Source organism: Gymnoscopelus microlampas (genome assembly GCF_963454915.1).
Source record: "Gymnoscopelus microlampas genome assembly, chromosome: 1".
NCBI lineage: Eukaryota > Metazoa > Chordata > Actinopteri > Myctophiformes > Myctophidae > Gymnoscopelus > Gymnoscopelus microlampas.
In genome coordinates, this window is record NC_139962.1 from 3,308,039 (window position 1) to 3,335,357 (window position 27,319).

General features: G+C 41.7%; 1 protein-coding gene across 5 annotated transcripts in view; it reads left to right on the forward strand.

Moving 5' to 3' along the window:
* ppfia1 (PTPRF interacting protein alpha 1) overlaps positions 1 to 27,319 on the forward strand; it is a 132,368-nt gene that overhangs the window by 84,822 nt on the left and 20,227 nt on the right. For 3 of the 5 annotated variants that reach the window (XM_084059162.1, XM_084059163.1, XM_084059164.1), the window contains exons 17-22: positions 2,186 to 2,310; positions 4,638 to 4,801; positions 6,164 to 6,257; positions 13,542 to 13,623; positions 16,985 to 17,185; positions 21,779 to 21,841. In XM_084059162.1, the coding sequence (XP_083915288.1) occupies positions 2,186 to 2,310; positions 4,638 to 4,801; positions 6,164 to 6,257; positions 13,542 to 13,623; positions 16,985 to 17,185; positions 21,779 to 21,841 (729 nt within the window). The remainder of the gene's footprint in view (positions 1 to 2,185; positions 2,311 to 4,637; positions 4,802 to 6,163; positions 6,258 to 13,541; positions 13,624 to 16,984; positions 17,186 to 21,778; positions 21,842 to 27,319) is intronic. The other 2 variants (XM_084059165.1, XM_084059166.1) reach the window with 1 other exon arrangement.

Here is a 27,319-nt window from a genome sequence, read left to right on the forward strand (position 1 = left end):
TTAAAGACGTTCGCTTTAAAAAACATATATATTCAAAGATTCACGATTTTTCAAAAACAATAGCAGATCTACAAGCTCGTAGCCCGTGGAAATTTTGCAACAAAGGAAAATAAACAAGACCTAGTTCATAATAGAAGTAGTTAAAAACGGGGATAACCCACGCGTAGCGACCAGCACGGCCTTCTACAGGATATGCAGGACTATTTGAGTCTAAAGTGTTGTCGGCACTAGAGTTTAGCGCTAAAGTGTACGCCTCCCCCATACTCCCCCTGGGGGAATACAGGCTGCACCCACCACCCACCCACCCTGTCCTAGTCCCCACCCACCACCCACCCACCCTGTCCTAGTCCCCACCCACCCACCCTGTCCCCACCCAGCCTGCCTGACCCTTGGTTTGATGTGTCTCTTCCTTCCTGTCCTCCATCTTTCAGGGTGTGATCCTCCCCATGGGACCTTTGTCTTGTACCTAACGCAGCAATACTATTCTAACACTCAATTTATGTTGTTTGTGTTCAAGACCGAATTTACACACTGTGTGCAATCAACACACAAGTGTGTCCACACATGCTTGTGTGTGGGTGTGTGTTTATATTTCCTGTGTGTGTGTGTGCATGGTTTGGAGTGTGTTTTCCGGGTTGTTGCTGTGTGTTTGTTGCGTCTTTACTAATGTCTTTACTCTCTGCTCTCTCTCCTGCCATGCGTTCAGCCTAGTGACCTGCGGAAACACCGCAGGAAGGTAATCTAGAGATCTGCTTTTTAGTCTGTCTGCTGCCTGTCATCCCATCTAGTCTCCATCCTCTACCCCCCCTCTACCCCCCCCCATCGCTCAAACACAGTGGTGGAAAGTAACTCAGTACATGTTTTACTCAAGTACTGTACCTAAGTACAATTTTGGTACTTTTACTCCACTACATCTCAGAGGCAAATATTGTACTTTTACTCACACTACAATGATTTGAAAACTTTATTTACTTTGCAGATATAAATTATTTCATTATAAAACCTACATTAACCACTTTAGCCCTATTTTATACCTAGGATATTTGAAAATAGCAGATCTACAAGCTCACAACGCGTCGCATCGCGACGCGTTGTGAGCTTGTTGATCTGCCATTTTCAAACATTTTTAGTACTTTTACTTTGGTACTTTAAGTACCAATACTTTTGTACTTTTACTCAAGTCAATTTTGAATTCCGGCCTTCTAACAGAGTACTTCTACATTGCAGTATTGATACTTTTACTTAAGTAAAACATTTGAGTACTTTTTCCACCATCGCTCAAACCCCCTCCATCTCAACCCATCCACTGTGTGTACCGTGTTTATAGATCTACATTCAGCCCATCCACTGTGTGTACCGTGTTTATAGATCTACATTCAGCCCATCCACTGTGTGTACCGTGTTTATAGATCTACATTCAGCCCAGCTGTAGTCTCACCAGCCAGACTTCAGACAGTTTCTAGGGCTGGTTAATTAATATTCGAATATTCCTCGAATATGGGGAAAATATGTATATTCAAATATTAATTTTCATATTCGAATATACATATTTTCCCCATATTCGATATATATATATATATTTATATATATATTTATGTTTATTTGACAGGGACAATACAAAGAACAATGTATCAAGTTATAAAAACAAACAAAAGATATGTTTTATTGGATCAGAGCACTTGATACATTCAAACACAACTTAGGAATGATCCTAGGACCCTTTTAAAAGGGACTGGACGGATGTGACGTCATCGTTGTGGCGTCTACAGCTATAAAAAGATCACCAATAAACGGTAAAAAAAAACGCTGCCACTGGCTGTACCCTCTTTTAAAAGCTTTGTCATCTTCAGTTTTTGGGAGTTCTGAGACTTATGTTAATTATTTAATTATTACTACCAACTCATCTTTAAAGAATATTCTCCACATTGAGGTCTTTGGACCGAAAAGCCATGTTATGAACTATGAGGTCAGGAGGAACTGTTTTTTTGTGCTCCTGGTAGATGGTTGATGTTCCTACGTTCCACAGCCCTGTGTGTGAGGACAATACTCTTCATCTCCTCAAGTCCTCTTCCTCCACATGTCCACCAGAAAAGACCATGTCCACTAAATGTCTGTCCTCCACGTCTGTCCCTCCAGTCTGCCCTCTAAACGTCTGTCATGTCTGTCTGTCTGTCTGTCCCTCCAGTCTAACCAGGATGATAAGGCCACCATCCACTGTGAGACGTCCCCCCCCACCACCCCGCGCTCCATGAGGCTCACCAGAGGGGCGGGGCACGCCGCCAGTCACGAGGACATCCGGGACATCCGTGGGTAAGCAGGAAAAATAGCACAAGCTTGTAGATCTGTCTATTTTTGAAAAATCTTGAACATTTGTGCAAATCTTATGAATCTATATTCTACAGATGCCTTCAAAACAGTAAAAAAAAACAAGATATGTGTTTGGCCGAGGACCCCCATCTCAAAATATGTTGTTCCAGGGACCCCCCCCAGAAGCACAGATCGGAGTTAAAAATGTTCGCTTTAAAACATATATATATATTAAAAGATTTGCACCGATTTTCAAGATTTTTCTAAAAATAACAGATCTACAAGCTCATAGCGCAGCACTCATGAGCTTGTATATCTGCTATTTTTAGCGGTGCCAACCGCTCTACACTTGACTTTGTCCGTATGAGCGTCCGTATGTTATTTCCACTAGACCATACCCGGTGAAGGGCGCCCTTCACCATACCCGGTGAAGGGCGCGCGTCCCCTCGTATATATATAAAAATTTGCTATATAAAAGAGCAAAATAGGCTTGCTATTTTCTGTTGCCCTGCAGCAGGCTTGAGTATATTTTTGATGGCATTTTACACCACTAACAACATTAATCAGAGAATCGCACGTCTTTGTCACAACTCGTGTTTTGTCTTTTTTAACCAACACAGTACAAAGTACTGGACACACAGATGACACACAGGTCATAGATGACTCAGGTCATAAACCTGGAAATACAGGAAAATAAACATTGTATTACCATATATTCATAGCATATATGATTCACAATTAAACAGCAGGTAATGTAGCACAGTCTATCACAGTAGAACCGAAATAGCAGAAAATGACTACAATACCCATGAGGCATTCTGAACCATGAGCCAACAACGCGTCGCCCCAGCTACCATTAAGTTACAGTGTCCAAGTTACAATACACAAAATACACCAAAATAATACTTTTCAATGGACTACTTGGGTAGCACTGATAATATTAACCACAGTAAGGTTCATAAAGTGTGTTGATGAAACGTTTACATTGTTGATTAAGTCACGATGACGACGTTAGCATTAGCGTTAGCCGCATGCTAGCGCCAAACGTCCGTTAGCTTAGCATCACGCTAACGGCTCATAGTAACTTGGTTTGGCTAATAAACATTAATCCCAACTAACGCCAACACAGTAATGGATGTAAACATACACAGACATGCTTTGGACATTATTATCAGGTTGCATGTTGGTGGTATGGGGTTCGTTTGGTTTGGCCTCGTTTTCATAGACCTCGTTGCTTGTTTCTCTCGCGAAACCTGTGGCCATGTTTCCCATTGAACCCGGAAAAAAACCCTACGTCCGCTGCCACTACTGCTCCCGGTTTGGCTCCAATGGGAAACATGGCCACAGGCTGACTAAATAAGCGATTTAAACGGGTAGTTTCGCTGGCGACCTAAAATATTATGCAGCCGACCAAAACCTTAAACATCCGTGCGGTTTAGAATCTACCATTAGTTTTGGGATACGATGTATACAAAAGGGTAAACAGCGGAGCCTTGGCGGACGTTCGCCCGATCCTGGAAGAGAACGACATAGAACCGTTCTTTATGGAGCTAATGTGCATCGTGTGTGGGGGAAAAAATCTGGAGTGTTGACTTTCCGCAGTAGAGAGTGGGCGGGGTCTATGGTGTAGCGTCGGCGTCGGTGTTGCCATGTCCGCCGATTGCAAGCGCTTTAGGGCCAATGTTGGTGTTATAGGGTTCGTTTGGTTTGGTCTCGTTTTCATAGACCTCGCTGCTTGTTTCTCTCGCGAAACCTGGCAACGACGCATGCGCAGTTTGATCGGAGACCCAGGACTCCATCCACCCACCCACCCACCGTCAGGTTACTAGAATTATAGTAGGATGAGCACGGGATGAGCACGGCAAAGAAGCAACACATACAAACACACGCACACGGACTTGGAGATTGCCTATGCCATCTCTCCTCTCATTGGCCACACGTGCCACTGCTTATCAAAGAGGGGTCCAGGGACCCCCAGCGTATGTTATGTCCGTCCGCCCGTTTAAGCACGGGATGAGCACGGGATTTTAAACAGCTATAACTCCAGTTTGCAGCATGCCACCAAGTCCAAATTTGGTATGTGGACTTAGACCACCAATAGGGACGAGCATGAATTGCTGAAGTTATCAAAGAGGGGTCCAGGGACCCCCAGCGTATGTTATGTCCGTCCGCCCGTTTAAGCACGGGATGAGCACGGGATTTTAAACGGCTAACAGTAACATTGTGTGTGTGTGTGTGTGTGTGTGTGTGTGTGTGTGTGTGTGTGTGTGTGTGTGTGTGTGTGTGTGTGTGTGTGTGTGTGTGTGTGTGTGTGTGTGTGTGTGTGTCAGGCTATCAGACGGACAGGGCAGTAACCCCAGCAGCAGTAACAGCAGTCAGGACTCCCTCAACAAAGCGGCCAAGAAGAAGAGCATCAAGTCCTCCATCGGACGTCTGTTTGGGAAGAAGGAGAAGGGCCGTCCCAGCCCGCCCGGCAAGGAGCCCCCCAGCCAAGGTCTGACCCTCATCCTGAGGTCCTACAAATGGACCCAGAGAGACAACGGGGGCAAATGGGGATCAAACGTCTATTGCATACTGTGCCATTTTAGATGTTTATCTATAACCATTATTTTATACTTAGCTATTCAAAAATAGCAGATATTGTAGATCTGCTATTTATTTTGAAAAAATGTGTGCAAGTCTTTGAATATATATGTTTTTTAAAGCAAAGATTTTTAAAACTTTGCTTCTGGGGAATTCTACAAATGTCTTCTAAATCCGTATGTATATATGTGCTGCAATACCAGTGGTTCTTAAACGTTTTTCATGTCAAGGACCACCGCAATTATGTTTTTAATCGGCGGCCTGCCCCATCTCAAAATATTTTGTTCCAGGGACCCCCCCCAGAATCAAAGATTTTAGTTAAAAATGTATGTATACATTCAAAAATGTGCACACATTTTAACGATTCCCCCCCCCCCCCCCCCAAAATACTAGATCTACAAGCTCATAGCGCAGCACTTGGTGCTGCGCTATGAGCTTGTAGATCTGCTATTTTTGAATAGGCAAAGAAATGTTAAAATGACACAGATGCGTTCCCGGTCTTAATGGGTTAAAATAAAATGTATAAAGGTTTAGAATCACTGATATGATGTTTCTACAAATGAGTACAAAACCTGTATATCCAGTCATTCTGTGCATAAACAAGAAGTTGAAGGGTAAATGCAGGTCTGATAACACGTTCACAACATGTATACTTTACATCATTTCACACTATTTTCCAAAGCATACATTTATTCTGTTATGATTTGTTTTGTTTTACATTTTGGAAGAAAACAGCCAATATAACATCATAGCTCCACAATGGAAACACATCCCCAGGACTTGTGTTTTGTGTGTTTGTTATCCATTTAGCCCAAGTGTGTTACTCTACTTCCATGCCGTTCACATTTTCATCTTAACCCATTCAATTCGGGAACACATCTCTGTCATTTTTTAGATTTCTTTGGCTATTCAAAAATAGCAGATATGAGCTTGTAGATCTGCTATTTTTTTAGTGAACATTTGTAACTCAAATCTTTGCTTCTGGGGGGTCCCTGGAACGAAGTATTTTACAAATGTTCACTTTAAAAATATTTATCTATTCAAAGATTTGCACAGCTTTTCACGATTTTTCAAAAATAGCAGATCTACAAGCTGCCGCGCTATGAGCTTGTAGATCTGCTATTTTTGAATAGGCAAAGAAATCTAAAATGACTGAGACACGTTCCCGAATTCAATGGGTTTATACAGTATTCAATCAACACAAGGTTCAGACGGCCACTAGAGCATCATAGTGTTGTCTCTCTCTCTCTCTCTCTCTCTCTCCATGCTACAGCCGGCACCCCGGAGGCAGAGAGCTCTCCCAAGGACGGCCTGAACATGGGCACCCTGGGGGGCCCCGCCGAGAAGAACCGCAAGCTACAGAAGAAGTAAGTGTTGCCCCTCCCTCCCCTCCCTCCCTCCCTCCCCTGCTCTTAACCCACAGCTCAATGTGGAGTGAACCACAACAACACAAAGGCTTAAGGGCTTTTATACACTTTATAGTCCATGAGCCAGACAAGATATCATTATCGAAAGAGTGGGCAAAACCAAACCTATATTAAATTGTTCATAGGGTCAATACGAGTAAATAAATATATGATAACCTCTCCACAGGAGCAGCTTTTTCATGGTTATCACACATTTTGTTATTTTCCCCATACGTACATGACAGGTGAAAAAATGACAACAATTAAAAAATAGTTATCATAATGAAACTTCCTGAGTTGATTACTTACATGAAGACAATGATTTATCGTATTACAAGTTTTCTGAAATTGTATATTTAAATATGCAAATTAGGCATTTAGTCCATGAGCCAGAGCCCCAAAATTGAGCCAGATATTGAATATTCCATCGTTAAAAACCTTTGACTCCAACATCTTAACACAATGAAATAAGAATGTTGACTCTGGCTTTGTCCACTGTTCCAATGTTGATTCTGGAAAGGTATGCAAATGTGGGCATATTTTCCTAATGCCTAATTTGCATATTTAAATATACAATTTCAGAAAACTTGTAATACGATAAATCATTGTCTTCATGTAAGTAATCAACTCAGGAAGTTTCATTATGATAACTTTTTTTTAAATGTTGTCATTTTTTCACCTGTCATGTACGTATGGGGAAAATAACAAAATGTGTGATAACCATGAAAAAGCTGCTCCTGTGGAGAGGTTATCATATATTTATTTACTCATACTGACCCTATGAACAATTTAATATAGGTTTGGTTTTGCCCACTCTTTCGGTAATCATTTGTCAATTTTGGGGCTCTGGCTCATGGACTACACAAAGGCTTAAGGGCTTTTATACACTTTAGTCCTGTGTGCCAAAAACAGCCGATCTACAAGCTCAAAACGCCGCGTCTCAGCGAGACGCGGTTTGAGCTTGTAGATCGGCTGTTTTTTTGATGTGTGACTCTGGCGCGCGGCTAAGTATAAAACCTGTCTTTATGAGTTGATGATAACAGCCTAGTGCAGAGGGGTCTTCAACGTTTTCAGGCCAAGGACCCCCTAGCTGAGAGAGAGAGATGAAGCAGGGACCCCCTACTCTATATTGTATTAAAATTGTGTTTCAGATTTAACTGTTTTTGTTTACTTGGTCTGCTCTTTTTTTTCCCTCTACACCAAACACCTCTTTGCCAAAAAAAATAGCTGATCTACAAGGTCACAACGCCTCGCGCTGCGAGGCGTTGTGAGCTTGTAGATCTGCTATTTTTTTGGGCTAAAGTTCCCCTAAGAAAAGGAATGCTAGGGTTCAAGTGGTTTAAGGTAAAAAAATAAAATAAAAAATCACACAAAGATTTGGCGGACCCCCTGTAGTAGCTATGAGGACCCCCTAGGGGTCCCAGACCCCCTGTTGAAGACCCCCTGGCCTAGTGTGTGCTGTTGGATTACTGTGTTAATGACATGAAAGCCTAATAATAATAATAATAATAATAATAATAATGATGTGTGACTGTTGCTCCGGGCTGTGGCCCCCAGGCCTTGGCTCTCACCCAATCCCCCCCCCCCCCCCCCCCCCCACCGCCTCACGCAGCACAGCCGTCACTCAAAGAGTGATTTATACTTTGTTTTGCGTGCCGGTGTTGTCGTGCGCGGAAAATAGCCGATCTGCAAGCTCACCGTGTTGTGGACTGATGCCAGACACTTGACTGCCATGCACACAATAGCTTGGTCACTTGTTCTCATGTTGAAATGACCACAATGTTAAGCATGTCATTTAGATAGCAACGTTATTTAGACTGATGCTAGGTTCATAGTCAGGGGTGCACATAACTTTTTTTTAAACCGCCTTGTCAACGGGGGGGGGGGCGGGCGCTTTTCGCAGTTTTCTTTTCTCTCACACCGTTTGGAGAAGCCCCCAAGGTTGGTGTCCCGTGCTGCGCTGCTTTTATCCGCCAGATTGGGACGTTCACGGCATATTTTGCACCATCACGGTGCGTTCATCATCGGTGACGAGTGCCTCTAAACAGCCGCTGCTGGCTGCGTGCACGCAGCGAGGCGATGCGAGGCGATTCACTCACACAATCACGTGCAGCATGCGTCCTCTACCCCTGCGCCTAATGGCTGTACATGGGGCCGACGCGTGCTTTAGCGAGAGTGTGTGAGTGTGGCTTCAGGAAGTAAATTCCTAGCCTCGATCTCCAGGCTTTTATTTTTTATTTTTGCTAAAAAAGAAAAGCTTGGAAATTCCTGTCCCAGCTGTTGGTACGCAAAAGCGCCTCGCGTCGTCTGATGTGGTGCGCATTTCTTATTTTGGGTGCGCATGCGCACCAGTTATGTGCACCACTGTTCATAGTTTACCTATGATCCTATAGTTTACTGAGACACTACACTGTCTCTCTGTATTCTATGATCCTATAGTTAACTGAGACACTACACTGTCTCTCTGTATTCTATGATCCTATAGTTTACTGAGACACTACACTGTCTCTCTGTATTCTATGATCCTATAGTTTACTGAGACACTACACTGTCTCTCTGTATTCTATGATCCTATAGTTTACTGAGACACTACACCAGGGGTCGGCAATAGGCGGCCCGCGGGCCGAAATTGGCCCCCCAGAAATAATATCTGAAAAATATTTTTTAATTTTTTTTTTGGGGGGAGGGATTTTATTTTTATACAGTATCAGACCGATATCTATTATATCCAAATACAGAAAGATACAGTATGAATGATTTACTGAAAAGTGTTATAAAAAAAGTATTAAAAATTAATGTTAAAATAATTATAAATACTTATTTCATAGAACCTGAACCCACTTTTGAAATCATGCACTCATAAACACGATGCATTTTAAAGGATTTATAACATTTTATAGCTAGATTAGAGGAAAATGAAGAAGAAAAAAACAATCACCAGAAAAATCGCCTGTGCTGATATTTAAACCGGAAAAAATGTTGATTTATATTGGTCAAACAGAACCGAATTAGACCCAAATTAGACCCGAATTAGACCGAGTTAGACCCGAATTAGACCCGAAAAATTAGACCCGAAAAAAGTTGTGCACGCACATGCACGCGCGCTGCGCGCGCGTGCATGTTCGCGGGGAGGCCCGGCCCGCGATGGAATGTCTGGGAGTGATATTGGCCCTAGGCTTATCTCAATTGCCTACCCCTGCACTACACTGTCTCTATGTATTCTATGATCCTATAGTTTACTGAGACACTACACTGTCTCTATGTATTCTATGATCCTATAGTTTACTGAGACACTACACTGTCTCTCTGTATTCTATGATCCTATAGTTTACTGAGACACTACACTGTCTCTCTGTATTCTATGATCCTATAGTTTACTGAGACACTACACTGTCTCTATGTATTCTATGATCCTATAGTTTACTGAGACACTACACTGTCTCTCTGTATTCTATGATCCTATAGTTTACTGAGACACTACACTGTCTCTCTGTATTCTATGATCCTATAGTTTACTGAGACACTACACTGTCTCTCTGTATTCTATGATCCTATAGTTTACTGAGACACTACACTGTCTCTCTGTATTCTATGATCCTATAGTTTACTGAGACACTACACTGTCTCTGTATTCTATGATCCTATAGTTTACTGAGACACTACACTGTCTCTATGTATTCTATGATCCTATAGTTTACTGAGACACTACACTGTCTCTATGTATTCTATGATCCTATAGTTTACTGAGACACTACACTGTCTCTATGTATTCTATGATCCTATAGTTTACTGAGACACTACACTGTCTCTATGTATTCTATGATCCTATAGTTTACTGAGACACTACACTGTCTCTATGTATTCTATGATCCTATAGTTTACTGAGACACTACACTGTCTCTATGTATGCGTTTACCTCGTTGTACCTCTGGATAAAGAGTGTCTGCTGAATGCACTAAATTGTAATTGTTGTGAGCTTGTAGATAGGTGGCACGCGACCAAGTATAACTCGGGCTTTAGCGGTCCTCCCCCCCTCCCTCTGGTCTTAGACCCCTCTCTCTGGTCTTAGACCCCTCCCACCACCAATGTTTCAATTCCTCAATAGACACACACAATCAAACGGCCATGGTAGTCACTCGTACAATGCTTTTAGATGCCTCTTCGATCAGCATTAATTCATCCTTAATTTGTTGTATTGTTTTGCCACCACCCCCCCTCCCCTCCCCCCACCCCCACCCCCCCATCTTTTCTATCACCCCCCCACACCCCCCACCCATTCCATGTGTTTAGTCCAAAGACAGGGTAAGTTCAGTCCATATTGCTTCTGCTTTGCCTCACCTCTCTCTCTCTCCCTCACTGACTGACTCACTCACTCACTACTTGGACCCCTTCCCTCCCCCAACAAAAAACGGTGGTCCCTGCGTGTTGCCTGATGGCTTTTTCCATGCTGCTCGCTCTCTCTCTCTCTCTCTCTCTCTCTCTCTCCCAATGTGTTCCACAGAGGAGCTTAACTAACAGGAATGTGTTATTTGCCCCAAAAAAAAACGTCTTTTCAGCCAAAGCTGCTGCAGTCAGAACAGTTATTATATTATAACACTTTTATGGAATGGAGTTGATGGAAGAATTCAACTCAGAATGTGTGTTTCTCCACCGTTTCCTCGTCCAGACATTAAGATGTGTTTCTTCATTACATCGGGGGGGGGGCTATGCAGTGGTGTTAAGTAACTTAAGTACATTTACTCAAGTACTGTACTGCAATTTTTTGCAATTTGGAGTTACTTTGACTTTACTGGAGTATTTCCAATTTTCAGTACTTTTACTTCTACTCCACTACATCTCAGAGGCAAATATTGTACTTTTACTCCACTACAATTATTTGAAACCTTTAGTTACTTTGCAGATATAAATGATTATATTATAAAACATACATTAACCACTTTAGCCCTATTTTATACATTTAGGCTATTTGAAAATAGCCGATCTACAAGCTCACAACGCGTCGCATCGCAACGCGTTGTGAGCTTGTAGATCTGCTATTTTCAAACATTTTAGTACTTTTACTTTTGGCACTTTAAGTACATTTTGATACCAATATATTTGTACTTTTACTCAAGTAAATTTTGAATTCCGGACTTTTACCGGTACTTGTAACGGAGTACTTCTACATTGCAGTGTTGCTACTTTTACTTAAGTAAAACATTTAAGTACTTTTTCCACCACTGCTTGTATGTTCAAAAAACTGATAATTTTCAGGAAACGAAAAAAATGAAATAAAAAAAGAACCTTTTTGTTCCAATGAATACAGATATTATTTTAGTCACAAGCTCTTGTTAATACTTCCCATTGGTTCAGTAATGGGGAAACAGCTAAAAAATAGACGACCTACAAGCTCACAACTTGTAGATCTGCTATTTGTGCTATTTTTGTGTGTCATTGTAATATGAGGAAGTAGGGCATTAATATACCTAAAAACATTTAAAAAGATGAGAGGTTCCTGCCCGACAGCAACGATTATGTATGATTGATTTCCAGCAATCATAATTTATCTATATAGTTCTGATAGGTTTCTAAGACAATAGGCTCTATGCACAGCAGCCATTTTTGGAGAAAAATTGGGCCTCTTCTTACTTCCTTCACAGGTGTTACCAATGACACTAATGAAGGCTCTGTTCCATTCTGGTCAAACAGAGTCAGGGTGCTGATATTGTGCACGTTGGCTCACTTAGAAATACTAGTGGGTCTCAAAGTGTGGTCCAGGGACCCTCATGGTCCCTTGAGAGGGTGTAACTCTTGAGAGTGTACAAATGGAACCAAATGGACCCTCCCGGGTCCATTTGGTTCCATTTGTACACTCTCAGAGTTATGGGGGTCCTTGAAATTAAAAAGTTTGAGAACCACCGTGCCACACTACATGGAACGGAGCCTTCATTAGTGTCATTGGTAACACCTGTGAAGGAAGCACGGAAGGGGCCCTATTGTCCTCCTTTTTGGTGGCTGAGCCATGTCGCACTGCGCCATCTAGTGGCCGCTAAACCTAATTGTCATCATGAGTTTTATTCAAGACATGATTCATTCACACCATGAAATAGCTGAGTCGTTTTTGTCTGAGTCGTACAGAGAACTAGCGTTTTTTTTTTTGTGGATCCCAGACTCCAAACCTGGCATGAGATACAATACTTCTAAATGCATTGCAAAGATCTCTCCTGGATTGAATATTTCCACCTATTTGCATGTAAAAAATCTGTCCTCTGCTGACCCTGTGGTTCTGAAGGAATGCCTCCGTATTAAAACCTCCTTCAAAGATGATCCTTTTGACCCAAATCCCACTGGCTTGGCAAAAAGAAAAAAGACCCCTCCTGTTGCATTATGGGTAGTGGAGTCTTTCACAACGCTGCCTGGAGGTTGTTGTTTTTTTCCTTTTTGCCATGGGGCTTGTGGTCTGTTTTAGGGACATTTTTGGAAACTATCTTAAAACTATGAATATTCTCTCACAAAACATTTCCAGATGGGTTTTCAGACTGTTTCTCCTGTTTGCTCTCTCCAGAACGCCTGTTCCTTTTCCAGTGTGCATGTGTATACGTTTCACTGCTGTGTGTGTGTGTGTGTGTGTGTGTGTGTGTGTGTGTGTGTGTGTGTGTGTGTGTGTGTGTGTGTGTGTGTGTGTGTGTGTGTGTGTGTGTGTGTGTGTGTGTGTGTGTGTGTGTGTGTGTTCCTCACTAGAGAAATGGTTGTTTTATGTTAAAACAAAGATTTTAGAGTTGGGTTTACTATTAGGAAAAGATTCGGGTTAACTCTTTAACTGCCTGAGTATATACACAATCTACCCCCCTTCCCTGCCAGAGAAAATACATTGCAAAAAAATTGGTAAAATGTGAATTTTGTCTCCGTTGATTTGTTAACATTGAAGTGAATGGAGCAGAAAATCTTCGCATCGCGTTATCTCCTGCTTCCTTTGTGATAAACGAAAAATTAAAAAAGCAAAAAAAAAAAGAAAACTCGTTTTTCTCGTCGATGGCTGGCTGAGCCATGCGGAGAAAAACGAGAAATCTCGTCAATGGCAGGAAAAGAGTTAATGATAGGATTTTCAGAATAGTTGATGTTCCCACAAGTATAGGAATAGAAACCTGTGTGTGTGTGTGTGTGTGTGCCGCTCTGTATATTTTCTCAGTTTGTGTGTGTGTGTGTGTGTGCGTGCGTTGCTCTTCATATTATTAATGTGTGTGTGTGTGTGTGTGTGTGTGTCAGGCATGAACTGCTGGAGGAGGCTCGCAGGCAGGGTCTTCCATTCGCCCAGTGGGACGGTCCTACGGTGGTGGTGTGGCTGGAGGTACCAAACACATTATTATTACTATTATTATCATTATCATCATCATTATTACTCACTGGGACAGCATAGCCAGAAATAATTCTGGCACTCAGTGAGTTAAGTTAAATAGAGAAGAAAATGAAAATATATGTAATTTATTTTTACTGTATCGAAACCGAACCAAAACCGTGACCCAAAAAAAAACGTGGTTTGAACTGGACCGTGGGCTAAGTGAACCTGGCACACCTCTAATGGTTTTGTAGATATACTCTAGAAACCAGGTTTTGTGTGGGTGATATTTAGGATTAGGAGATTAGGAGAAGGGTTGAAGGTTAGTAAGAGATTCATTATTTATTAATGACACCACATGACCCTGTTATTTAACCCTTTAAGACCTGAGGCCGCTTCTAAGAATTTTCTAAATCCTAACAGTTTTTTGAAAAAAAAAATCAAAAAAATATTTTTTCACGATTTAAAAAAAATATCAGATCTACAAGCTCGTAGCGCGGCACTCGGTGCCGCGCTATGAGCTTGTATATCTGATATTTTTGAATAGCAAAAGAAATCTAAAGTGACACAGATGCGTTCCAGGTATTAATGGGTTAATATATGTATTGTACTATTATTATTGTTAGTATTAATGACACAACATATTCAGCTGTACATGTTCAGGTAGGCTAGTTCAGTGTTTCCCAAACACTGGGTCAGGACCCATTATGTGGGTTGGGGACACATTTCTATGGGTCGTGAGTAAATATCCATTTATTTATGGTTTAATTTCCTACAATTTGTTTTTAATTATTAGAATATCTAATTCTACTTCACGTCGCGATGCGACGCTGTGAGCTTGTAGATCTGCTATTTTCAGCACGCAACCATGTGTAAAATCAGCTATTACGACGCCATCGAGGCACCGCCACAATACATTCTATTTATTCAGTCGACTAAAATCTTATGATATTCAGTCTTAACTAAAACTAGACAAACAGTAAAACATTTCAGATGGCTAAAATATGACTGAAACTAAATGGAAATTGATTCAAAAAGACTAAAACTGAATCGAAATTTGCTGTCAAAATCCACACTGCTTGGATGGATGGAGCCCTACGGCCAGACAGTTAACACATCCACTGCCAAGGGCTAATCTCAGAATGTACTCACCAGTGCCAAGGTTTTTTTGTTGTTTTTTGTTTTTTTCACGTCGCCATAGACCTTGTTAAAATCCATAAAAGCAAGCTCTGCTTTGTTTACATACATCGCCGAGATCTGCCTGCGTCTAGCAGTGCAGACCACGTGTCAAACGGGGCATCCATGTTTGAGTTCTGACCGTTTATGTTAACATGGGAAATGCGAGGAGAAAAAACTACAGGGCTAAAATGGACTTTTGGTGTGCGCCTTAGAGTGGAGGCCGACGGGAAACGAAAAACGGGATCGCAAATAGTCCCGACTTCCGGTGGTGTTACACTGAAAATGGTCCGTGTAGAAAATTGAAAAAAAAAAAAAAAATCGAAAAAAAGGAAAAAGCACCCGGACCGTAGCACTACGGTCTCGGCGCTTAACAGTTGGATATAACGGACGTAGGACTACGTTCTTGCCAGTTAATGTGTTAAGGGACATGAATTCTGCAGAACAACAAAGAGGGTCGCCTGGGGTCACACAGAATATGGTGTCCTCTGTCCAGACATGGATGATGTGTTCAGACGTAGTTCCCCTTAGAACCAGTGGTGTTCAACCTTTTTCGCGTCAAGGACCCCCAAATTGACACATATTAGCCCAGGGACCACCATTTGAAAAGATGTGCCAGGGACTCAACCATTTTGATTCCTTGGGGGTCCCAATCTACACTGTAGTATCAGCATCAGTGTTCATTTAACTCTGAGAGTGTACAAATGGAACCAAATGGGTCCATTTGGTTCCATTTGTACACTCTCAGAGTTACAGACACATAAGGGTCCATTTGGTTCCATTTGTACACTCTCAGAGTTACAGACACATAAGGGTCCATTTGGTTCCATTTGTACACTCTCAGAGTTACAGACATATAAGGGTCAATTTGGTTCCTAACTTAATTTGGCTGGGGACCCCCTTGGAAACTCCTCAAGGACCACTGGTGGTCCCCGGTACCACTGGTTGAGAACCACTGCCTTGGAGCTCTCTGTCCAGACATGGATGATGTGTGCTGACGTAGTAGCTCCCCTTAGAACTCTCTGGAATAATGAGCAATTAGTGGAAAGAGCTTATCAGCTGACGCATTGTTTTCACAGCGTCAGTGTGTCAGGGTAACACTTTGTGGATAGAAAACAACAGGGTCATGTGGTGTCATTAATAAATAAATAAATGAATCTCTTCATCTAATCCAGGTTTCCATGTAAAACTTCACCCTGATTATCACCACACCAAACCTGATTTCTACAGTATATCTGTAAAACCAATGTCAATTAGGGGTGTTCACTTAGCCCACGCTTCGGTTCAAACCTCGGTTTTTGGTTCACGGTTTTGATTCGGTTTCGATTGTCAAAATAAAATAAAATAAATTACAGATATTTCCAAAATGTTCTCTATTTAACTCAACAAAAAACTATAAAACTAAAACTATATTCAGACACATAGGGGTGTGCCGATATATCGTCCCACGATATATCGCGATACGTTTTCGTGACGATATGTATCGTTTTGGGGAAAAAAAAGATTGTTTTGAAATGTATTTATTTATTATTATTATTTTTTTTTTAAATTTACAATCATTATAATCAGGCATGCCAACAGCCCCGAGGTGAAAAGGGTGACAACATGTTGTTGTTTTTTTCGGGTCAGGTGTCACACTATTGCCCTGTTTGGATTGAAAACGGCTATTGTAGCTGAAAAGCTACAAGTTTGCATGTCTGAATAATGCATAAACAGAATTATTTGTTTGCATTTCATTTTTTTCTCCCCCATATATTTTCATAATAAAAAAAGTGCGTATCGTATCGATATCGTATCGAAGTTGTGAGCCAAATATCGTATCGTATCGTTTGGTGAAATTAGTGTATCGGCACACCACACAGCATTTTCTGCCTTTCATTATTTTCAAGGGAAAACATGTCTTTACTGTATATCGCTGACTTTCATTATTATGCCCAAGGCAAAATAAAATATAGCCCATCTAACAACATGTCGTGATGCTTTGAGGATCGGCTTCTTTGGCAAGCAACAAAAAAGCCGATCAAAAATGGAGATACAAGATTTCTGCCCGACAGCAATGATTATGCTAGCATGTGGTTAGACTCCTGTTAAAGTCAGCCAACTTCTCCCTGCAGTGAACACTAAACCATGATGTCATTCATTCACTCTCTCTCTCGCTCTCTCCCTCTCTCTCTCCCTCTCTCTCTCCCCCCCCTAGCTGTGGGTGGGCATGCCGGCGTGGTACGTGGCCGCGTGCCGCGCCAACGTGAAGAGCGGCGCCATCATGTCGGCCCTGTCGGACACAGAGATCCAGAGGGAGATCGGCATCAGTAACCCTCTGCACCGCCTCAAGCTGCGCCTCGCCATCCAGGAGATCATGTCACTGACCAGCCCCTCGGCCCCGCCCACCTCCAGAACGGTAGGGGCGGAGCTTACCTGGTCTCTTTCTCAACGTATCGCGCTATATTACTACATTAGTACATGAACTTAATTGGTTAATGAGCTTAAGAGCTATTTAACACTTTGTAAAACAAAACAAAAAGTCCACTTACACTCCTTTAACCCATTAAGACCTGGAACTGTGTCATTTTTTGATTTGAGCTAAAAAAGAGCATTATTTTACACTTTGGGCTATTCAAAAATAGCAGATATACAAGCTCGTAGCACGGCACCGAGTGCAGCGCTACGAGCTTGTAGATCTGCTATTTTTGAAAAATCGTGAAAATGTGTGCAAATCTTTGAATATATATATATTTTTAAAGCGAACATTTTTAACTCAAATCTTTGCTTCTGGGGGGGTCCCTGGAACAACATATTTTGATGGGGGTCCGCGGCCAAATACATATCATTTTGGGGGTCCCTGACATGAAAAAGATTGAGCACCACTGATATAGAAACATACGTTTTTCAGAAAACTGTTGAGATTTAGGAGACATTTGTAGAATCGGCTTCAGGTCTCAATGGGTTAATAGTAAGGCTGTTAAGCAAACCAATTGTGCATTTTATGATAGAAGCATGAAACTTTCAGGATATCATCTACATACCCCAAGGTTTGATTTCAGACATGGAAGCACTTTCAGATTGACCTCTGGTGCCCTTGAGTGGTCATTGACCTCAGAATTGCATTTTTGCCACTTTTTGCCCCATTATTCTCCATTACAATAATATATGTGCTTGTTAAAATGACTGTTTTGTTCTAATAAATGAAAAATGAAACCTAATAGTCACTCTACAGAAGTGGTGGTTACTACTATTATGATAGTTCTGTTATGACATTGTTATGACATTCAAAACATCTAGGAGAGAGAGAGCAGCAGTAAAATAAAGAAAAACAACATTGGTAAGAAAGTGCTAATGCATTCAAAGTGCAATATAGGTACAATGCTATTCAAAGGTGCTATTCATCTCATTTTGGTTTTGGTTTTGGGGGCAGTATATGGTGAGCGTTCAGGGTTCTGATGGTTTGGGGGAAGAAACTTTTGGACCGCGTACTGGTGCTTGTCCCGATGCTCTTAAACCTCCTACCAGATGGCAGGAGTTCAAGGATATGGTGGGAGATATGGTACTATTTCTGTCAGAAACCTGTCTACCAGTGACATCGATGGGGAATCCAAGCTAATATAAACGGCAGGCTTTATATTCCTGGAAAGTTTGCATGCTATAATAGAAGCCATTGTTCTCGCATTAATAAAAAATGAAATTAAAGAATTGAAATCTTGTTTGAAATGACCAAACTTGCCTACTGATGATGTCACTGGTAAGCAACTGTCCACAGCCCTCCACTGAGACACAGACAAAAATGGTACCATAATGAGCATGAGTGAGTACACTTAGAATCATAATCTCACACTCAATGGTCTTTTTCACTCTCTTCATCATCTCTCTCCTTATTCCCTCCAGCCTCCTCATCTTTGTTGTCTTCATCTTAGACCATGGCAAAATTCAGACTTCTGCTTCAGTAATGCTGCTCAAGTGGTCAGACATGAGGTCGGGGGGTACTTAGGGATTAAGGGTCTTGCTTATATACACCCGACACATTGTCAGGGCTGGGAATCGAACTTGGGACCATCTGTTTCCCAGGTGGCCTCTCTACTCATTCAGATATGGCCCTCCTTCTTGTGAATGGGTTGTAGTGGACCTCACCTCCTTCACAATTACATACATAGTCAGTCTTACAGAATGGTATCTGCAGTTTATTTCGCTGCGTGCCTTCAATGCTCTGTAGCTGCAGCTGGAGCCATTGCCAGGGAGTAAACAGCGGGCATGACAGCCCCTCCTTTAGCAACCTCCTACCCGAATGTAGTGATGTCTCTTTCTTCTGCAAGTGGCTCGCTCTGATCTGCAGCCTTCCACAAAATGACCTGCAGATGAACATGCAGTATACTGTGTGCAGAATCATATTCGTATGTCAATATAATGCGAAGAAGAACTCTGCACTGGTATCTTTTAGGTCACTGTGCGTGGCATCAAGTTCCCCAAGCACTGTATTGAGACTAGTCATTTCTACAAGTACTTTAAGCATATACCTGGCCCTTCTCACAGGATAGGAGACAGTATCACATCCTAACAGGTTCTTGGAGGAGGACAACCACAAGCATCCGATAAGCACAGTGTATTTTGTCCAGGATTTACCATTGAGAATGAAGCCACCGCAAGCAATGCTTTTATCCCAGAAATGTTCATCAATGTTCCACTGCAACCAAGGAATGACATCGGAGTGCCAGTAGGCATCATGCCGGGATGGATGATGGTAAATGGACTGCATTTAAACAGCGCCTATAGTCTTCCTGACTCTTCAAAGAACTTTACAATGTACTTCATATTCACCCATACATTCACACACCGATGGTAGAGGAAACATACAATACCCTTACCTGCTCATTGGGATCAGTGTCTTGCTCAAAGACAGGAGGAGCCAGGGATGGAACCTGGAACCTTCGGATTCCAAGAGGCTGCTCTACCTTATGAGCCACCCCGCATGATGCCAGACTTATATCGCACTTCCAGTCACTCAAATGGATTATACATGTCATGACATAGAGCTTGAGGTCCAGTGTGGGGTTCATACTTAATGGCAAAGATCTTCAGTGATTTCTCAAGGTGTACAAGGGTTGTGAGCACAGGATCCGGGTGAGAAGGTGGAGAATCGATACATGGACATGCATCCAGATAAATTGCTTTTTTTTTTGGCAAGAGATTAATTTCTGGTCTTTCAAAAATAGACTTAGTCTCTTAAAGCACCTTTCTAAATTGGCTACAAGCTAAAACATGACTATTTCCTTGTTTGGGGCCTATTTCATTGGTTCTCAAAGCGGGGTCCGGGGACCCCCAGGGGTCCTTGAGGGAGTTCCAGGGGGTCCCCAGCTAAATGATAGATTAGGCACCAAATGGACCCTTATGGGTCTGTAACTCTGAGAGTGTACAAATGGAACCAAATGGACCCGTTAGGGTCCATTTGGTTCCATTTGTACACTCTCAGAGTTAAATTGACATAGATTTTACAATATAAATTGCAGTCCAAGTGCTAGAAATGCCATTACATGGGGGTCTGTAGCCCTAATGCATGTCAAACTGGGGGTCCTTGAAATTAAAATGGTTGAGAATCACTGCTAGAGCCGTTAAAAAAAATCTCTTATGGGGGTCCCTGGCATATCTTTTGAAATGGGGGTCCGCGGGCTAATAAGTGTCAATTTGGGGGTCCTTGACATGAAAAAGTTTGAGAACCACTGGCCTATTTATTACATACTTTATGCAAATTGTGCAAATGAGGAAAGGTTGCATGACTTCACCATGATAATAGATGCATTTCTGGCCATCACAAACATGGACTTTGACTCTTAAGTCACCTTATAAGTTAACTGGATGCAAAATGTTAGTCATTTCCAGGTAATTAGCTCATTAAGCGATTCATTTGCTGATTATGCCTTATTACTCAAACTCAAACTTTAGATGACATTTTAATCATAAAGGTTTACAGAAAACAACATTTCTGGGTTTAACATGGGCCTTATGGGGGTTTCCAACATGGTTTGACAGCCCGAAATGTGTACAGCCTCTGACAAGTTTCAGAGGTCAATTCAGAAATGCTTCCACGTCTGAAAACAAACTTCATGATATATAGAAACACTGTATGGAGTGTCATGCTTCTTTCATAAAATGCACAATACCTTCCATATGAGATCTGCCCCCTGAACGCTCACCATATACTGCCCCCAAAACCAAAAACAACATGAGATGAATAGCACCTTTGAATAGCATTGTACCAATATTGCACTTTGAATGCATTAGCACTTTCTTAACAATGTTGTTTTTCTTTATGTTGCTGCTGCTCTCTCACTAATAGAGGTTTTTAATGTCATTACAATGTCATAACAGAACTATCGTAATAGTAATAATCACCATTTCTGTAGAGTGACTATTAGCTTTCATTTTTCATGTATTATAACAAAACAGTCATTTTAACAAGCATATATATTATTATAATGGAGAATAATGGGGCAAAAAGCGGCACAAATGCAATTCTGAGGTCAATGACCGCTCAAGGTCACCAGAGGTCAATCTAAAAGTGCTTCCACGTCTGAAATCAAACCTTGGGGTATGTAGATGATATCCTGAAAGTTTCATGCTTCTATCATAAAATGCACAATACCTTCCATATAATGAGCTTAACAGCTGTACTATAATGACTTCTTAACAAGAAGAGACAGTACGCCGTGACACGAAGCATGTTGATTTGTCTTCACCTTCCGTCTCTCTGAAACCACCCGGCCTTCTGATTGGGCTCCACAGCTGTCACTCACTCTAGCTAATACTTAATTCCTGCTCCGCAGCGATCACAGTGTCAACAATTAACCAGCTAATTAACCTCATTTAACAACCAATTAAATAATCAACCGCTTTTTTTCTCCCTCCTTTTCTTTAACCTCTCTTGTTTCTCACCCTCCTCTCTTCTACGCACGCTTCTCTCACGTGTGATTGGTTGTCGGGGGCTGTGTGCGTGTCACGTGATCAGTACACGGACAACGTATGGCTCACACACGAAGAAATGGAAACGTTGGCGGCCACGCCCCCCACGGTTAGTCTTAACTGTGATTGGCTGGCCAAGCTGCGGCCGCCGTTGACTGTGTGATTTAATGTCGGGTTTGTTCGGACGGCGTTCCAAGTCGCCTTCCTTCCTCGAACCCTCAACCTCAACACGCTGCCTTGATCTAATGTCACATGATGGCTGTGTATGTAATATTGCTGTTGTCAGGTAGAAACCGTGTAAGTCCTACAGTCCTGGGAATATTTAGACATTAGAAACACAGTTTATCCAGGCCTGGAAATCGTGTGGAATTCATCAAATGTTTTGGAAAATGTTTGGATATATCGTTTTTTTTTGGGCTATTGATTATATTCATAAAGAAAATATGCCTAACATTAAACGTAGGGTAAGTGATATTTTTGGGTTAAAACAAAAAGTATTTTGTTAAAAGGTTAAAGCACTATATTCTGATAGTAATCATTGCTATAGAGTGTTTGTTCAGTAACAGGAGTCTCCCCGTCTCTCCAGCTCTTTAATAAACAGAAAATACATTTTCTGGTAGGTGTCAAGATCTCAGCCAATCAGGAGAAAGTACCCATTTTAAGCTTCATTTTTATAGTGTTCCAGTTCCATTTTTTTCTGCTCATTTCTTAGTGTCATCACTTCCAATTTCACTTGTTTAATCTATATCCTGATTGAGTTCTCTGTCCTGATTGGATAAAATTGGAAATGAAACTGAAACTGAAATGAAAATGCATTTTCTGTTTAATAAAGAGCTGGAGAGACAAGGAGACTCCTTATATGGACAGGACACTCTATAGTAACGAGCACTATCAGAACATAGACCCATTTTGCAATTATTTGAATAATTGCAAATCACTTACCCTACCTTTAAGTGAAATGATGTCAAATGTAGTCCTGCGCTGCACTATCGTATACAGGATGTCACATGACCAAAAAAACAATAGATATACAAGCTAACAACAGGTTTGTAGATCTGCTATTTGTGTCACGTGATACCTTGGCTCGAGTCTGTCGTGGGACAGGGACAGTACACAGGTGTAAGACCCTCATTATTACACAGTGTGCTTCTATAATGTGCTAAAGTACTTTGGGAAAGTTGTGGAAAAGTTTTGAAAATGCATCCGTACAAATGTTTGGGAAGTCCTAACTAACTAAGACTAAATATACTGACAATTTCGTCAACAAATAAAAACTAGAATAAAATGTTAGTGAGGGTCTAGTGGAGAAGAGATCCAGTAGAACTGAAAGACAAGTCATTGTATGTTTGGTTGCGCTCGGGTGTCGCGCTCAGAAAATAGCAGATCTACAAGCTCACAACGCGTCGCGATGCGACGCGTTGTGAGCTTGTAGATCGGCTATTTTCAGCATGAAACCAAGTGTAAAATCAGCCATTATGACGCCATCAAGGCACCACCAACATACATTTTAGTCGACTAAATCAACTGTAGATTTAGTCGACTAAATCGGACAGGAACGGATTAACAGGAAGTCCACCACTAGGCCATTTTAATATTTGATATAGATATTGAACCAATAAAACGTATTAACCGGAAGTTGTGACTTAAATAACAAACTACATCGAATCCATTGGAACACAGGTTCTTATTCACATTTCTTGAAAAGTAACACTTTTAGACATTCCAAGGTTTCCTGCCTGACAACAACAATATGATTGGATAATTGACACATGAAAGGGGAGGGGCTTCTTGGAACGAGGACTTGTGTGTTGTTTTTTGCTCGTGGGGTTTTAGTGGGCGTGTCCTCTCACCTCATAGAGACACCACAGTACCGTCTGTAGTTTGCTTGGTCTGCCTGTTTGTTGTAGGTGGTTTTAGCCGTAGTTGTGTAGTTTGCACGTGTTTGTTGTGTGTGTGTCGTGTCCATGTCAATAGGCTGAGAGAGATATATGACAATCAGTGGTGGAATGTAACTAAGTACTTACTTAAGTACAATTTTGAGGTATTTTTTTACTTTCCTGGAGTATTTCCAATTTATGTATTTTCTGCTTCTACTCCACTACATCTCAGAGACAAATATTGTACTTTTACTCCACTACAATTATTTGAACACTTTAGTTACTAGTTACTTTTCAGATATAAATTGTTACATTATAAAACATACATTAACCACATTTATCCCCATTTTATACATAGGCTATTTGAAAATAGCCGATCTACAAGCTCACAACGCGTCGCATCGCGACGTGTTCTGAGCTTGTAGATCGGCTATTTTCAAACATTTTAGTACTTTTACTTTTGGTACTTTAAGTATATTTTGATGCCAAGAATAACCTTTGGTACTTTTACTCGAGTAACATTTTGAACATGGGCCTTTTACTTGTAACACACTATTTTTATATTGTGGTATTGCTACTTTTACTTAAGTAAAATATCCGAGAACTTCTTTCACCACTGGTTACAATATACACACATTACAATATCACAATAAGTGCTTCTGTGTAGATTATAGCGTTGTTGTTCTGCTTGGTACAAATCACTAAGAACTTGATACTTTTGTCAGTTTGATTGGTTTGACATCAAATGGAGACTAAGGTAGCAGTATTATACAAGATCATCAACATAAATATATAGAATATCACGGAAAAGGTCATAAACTGTAATCAAGACAACGTTTTCCACGATATTACATTTGTTTAAAGATGATTCTGTGTAGATGTTCTAGTGCTTATAGTGTTATAGTACAGTGGTTCTCAAAAGTAAGGGCCAGGGACCCTCAGGGTTCCTTGAAAGGGTTCCTAAATGCTGCGTTCACACTGGCAGATACAAAGAAACAGTCTGGCATTCATTTTCAATGGTCACTCACCAGTGACATACAGATACAAAGATACATCCAACGTTTGTAGATCTGCTACAGAGAAGATACACATAAGTTGAGCTGGTTTCAACCTCAGATACTGTGTATCTTTGTACCTTTATGTATCTGCCGTGTGAACGCGGCATTACAGGTCTGTAACTCTGAGAGTGTACACATGGAACCATTTGTATTCGATCAGAGTTATGGGGGTTCCGTGAAATAAATAAAAACATTTTTGAGAGTCACTGTTGTAGTGTGTTAAAGGGATAGTTCACCCAAAAAAAAAACTTTTTCTAACGATGAGTCACCCCATGGAGACTTGAATTCATGGACATGTATGACCAGCGGACCGGTAGGAGACACAAAGGAGACTCTTTGTGTCTCTCTTTGTGTCGGAACCGCTGCCGGTCATCAAATTATTGTCTTAGGAATGAGACAAAAACAAAAAAATATATGAATCTTCATGGGGTGATTAATCCATAGAAAAAAGGTCATTTTGGGCGTGAACTATTCCTTTAATGCTGTGGTGTTTTGGGGGTAATATTAATAATCATGTCAAACTGTACAGTTAGTGGGTCCTGTAGCCTGGGTACAGTTAGTGGGTCATGTAGGTCCTGGGTACAGTTAGTGGGTCTGTAGGTCCTGGGTACAGTTAGTGGGTCATGTAGGTCCTGGGTACAGTTAGTGGGTCATGTAGGTCCTGGGTACAGTTAGTGGGTCATGTAGGTCCTGGGTACAGTTAGTGGGTCATGTAGGTCCTGGGTACAGTTAGTGGGTCATGTAGGTCCTGGGTACAGTTAGTGGGTCCTGTGGGTCCTGGGTACAGTTAGTGGGTCCTGTGGGTCCTGGGTACAGTTAGTGGGTCCTGTAGCCTGGGTACAGTTAGTGGGTCCTGTAGGTCCTGGGTACAGTTAGTGGGTCCTCTAGGTCCTGGGTACAGTTAGTGGGTCCTGTAGCCTGGGTACAGTTAGTGGGTCCTGTAGGTCCTGGGTACAGTTAGTGGGTCCTCTAGGTCCTGGGTACAGTTAGTGGGTCCTGTAGCCTGGGTACAGTTAGTGGGTCCTGTAGGTCCTGGGTGTTGAATGACTTGTGGTCCACTTTGCATGTTAAAGGTGTTTCCTCCTATAACCCAGCACTATACCGACTCACTAAACCACCGCCTCTCTGTCCTCTGTCACCATGCTCACTCACGCTAACCATGCTAACCCCAGGAGGATGAGGAGGGTAGCTGGGCCCAGGTTTGCACACACACACATGACCCTGTACACACCCTGTCTGTCTGCCTGTCTGTCTGTCTGTCTGTCTGTCTGTCTGTCTGTCTGTCTGTCTGTCTGTCTCTTTCCACCGTCTCTGATAGTATGAATAGAGAACTGAAGTCTGACGTCACTAGCTGTTTCCCCACTGGGACAGAGAGTCATTTTTTCTCCATTGAAAATACCCTCTACATTCTCAATAGCAAAAAAAACGAGCCTGATTTCACTCGTATGGATATGAAGTAGAGCCCTGCGCGGGAGTGTTTTCTTAATCCCACACCTGCCGGCCCCCGTTGGATTTCTGACCATTCCCGCCTGCTCCCGCACTGATTACATTTCTGACCGCCCGCAGTTCATTTCAAAAAGAAAAAAAAGGAAAACATTTAGTGCGCCCGCGGGACTCCTGTAACTTATATATGTCCATTGAGACCCAAAATAAAATAAATAATTTGTGAGGAGTTGCTCACAGATAGAGGGAAAGTGTTTATATTGCGACGGACACATATTATAAAGGTATATTATGACACCGTGACGAGCTGCGCACAATGCACACCCGGGTTCATAGAATGACTCCTCCATGTCATTCTATGAACCCGGGTCAACATCAATCTCCCAGCAGGATAGCGCATCGTCTTTTATCTTGATGATGCAGCTAAACCGTGTTGTCACAACACTTATGTGGTTCTACGTTAAAAAAGAGCAAAAATAGATCTATAAGCTCGCAATGCGTGACAACGCAACATGTTTGTGAGCTTGTAGATTGGCTATGTTTTGCCAAATATTTGGTAGGTTTTATATTGGCCTATGAACACATTCGGTGGCAGAGTTATATTAAAAAAGTGACGTTGAGTGCCAGAGATCTCACCGTTTGTAACGCTACGCTGTTTACAGCTGCAGACTCCGCGACGAGCACCTGATTGTAAACATTATATATGCGTGCACGACGGTGGATGGTCCTGGCTAACACCTGGATCAATAACATCTCTCACGCGAGTCACCATGGCGGAGTGATCTTGGATCGAAAATGAGTGGTTTTCCCCACCAGCCAGGTTTTTTGGCAGTTCCCAGTTCACATTCAACTGCACAGTTTTCATCGCTAAAGACTCTAAAGAAGGGCCCTTTTCAGTGATACGTACTCATTTAGCCTAGGCTACATCCACACTTAACACGTATTAAGATGCATAACATTTGCTAGGTTAGCGCCTAGCGTCCATGCTACTCCGGCGCCGTCCATGCTAAACCCTAAAATGGAGACTTTTCAAAATGTTTGCTTACCTTGTTTCGTTTTGAAAAAAGAAATGTCATCGCATTTTATTATGGATATGCAGGAACCATAGACTGTAGCAACATTTGTTGTGAGCTTGTAGATCTGCTGTTTCCACTAGTTTTGAAAATATGAACCTTTTTCAACATGGAAACAATTATTACGATTATCTCA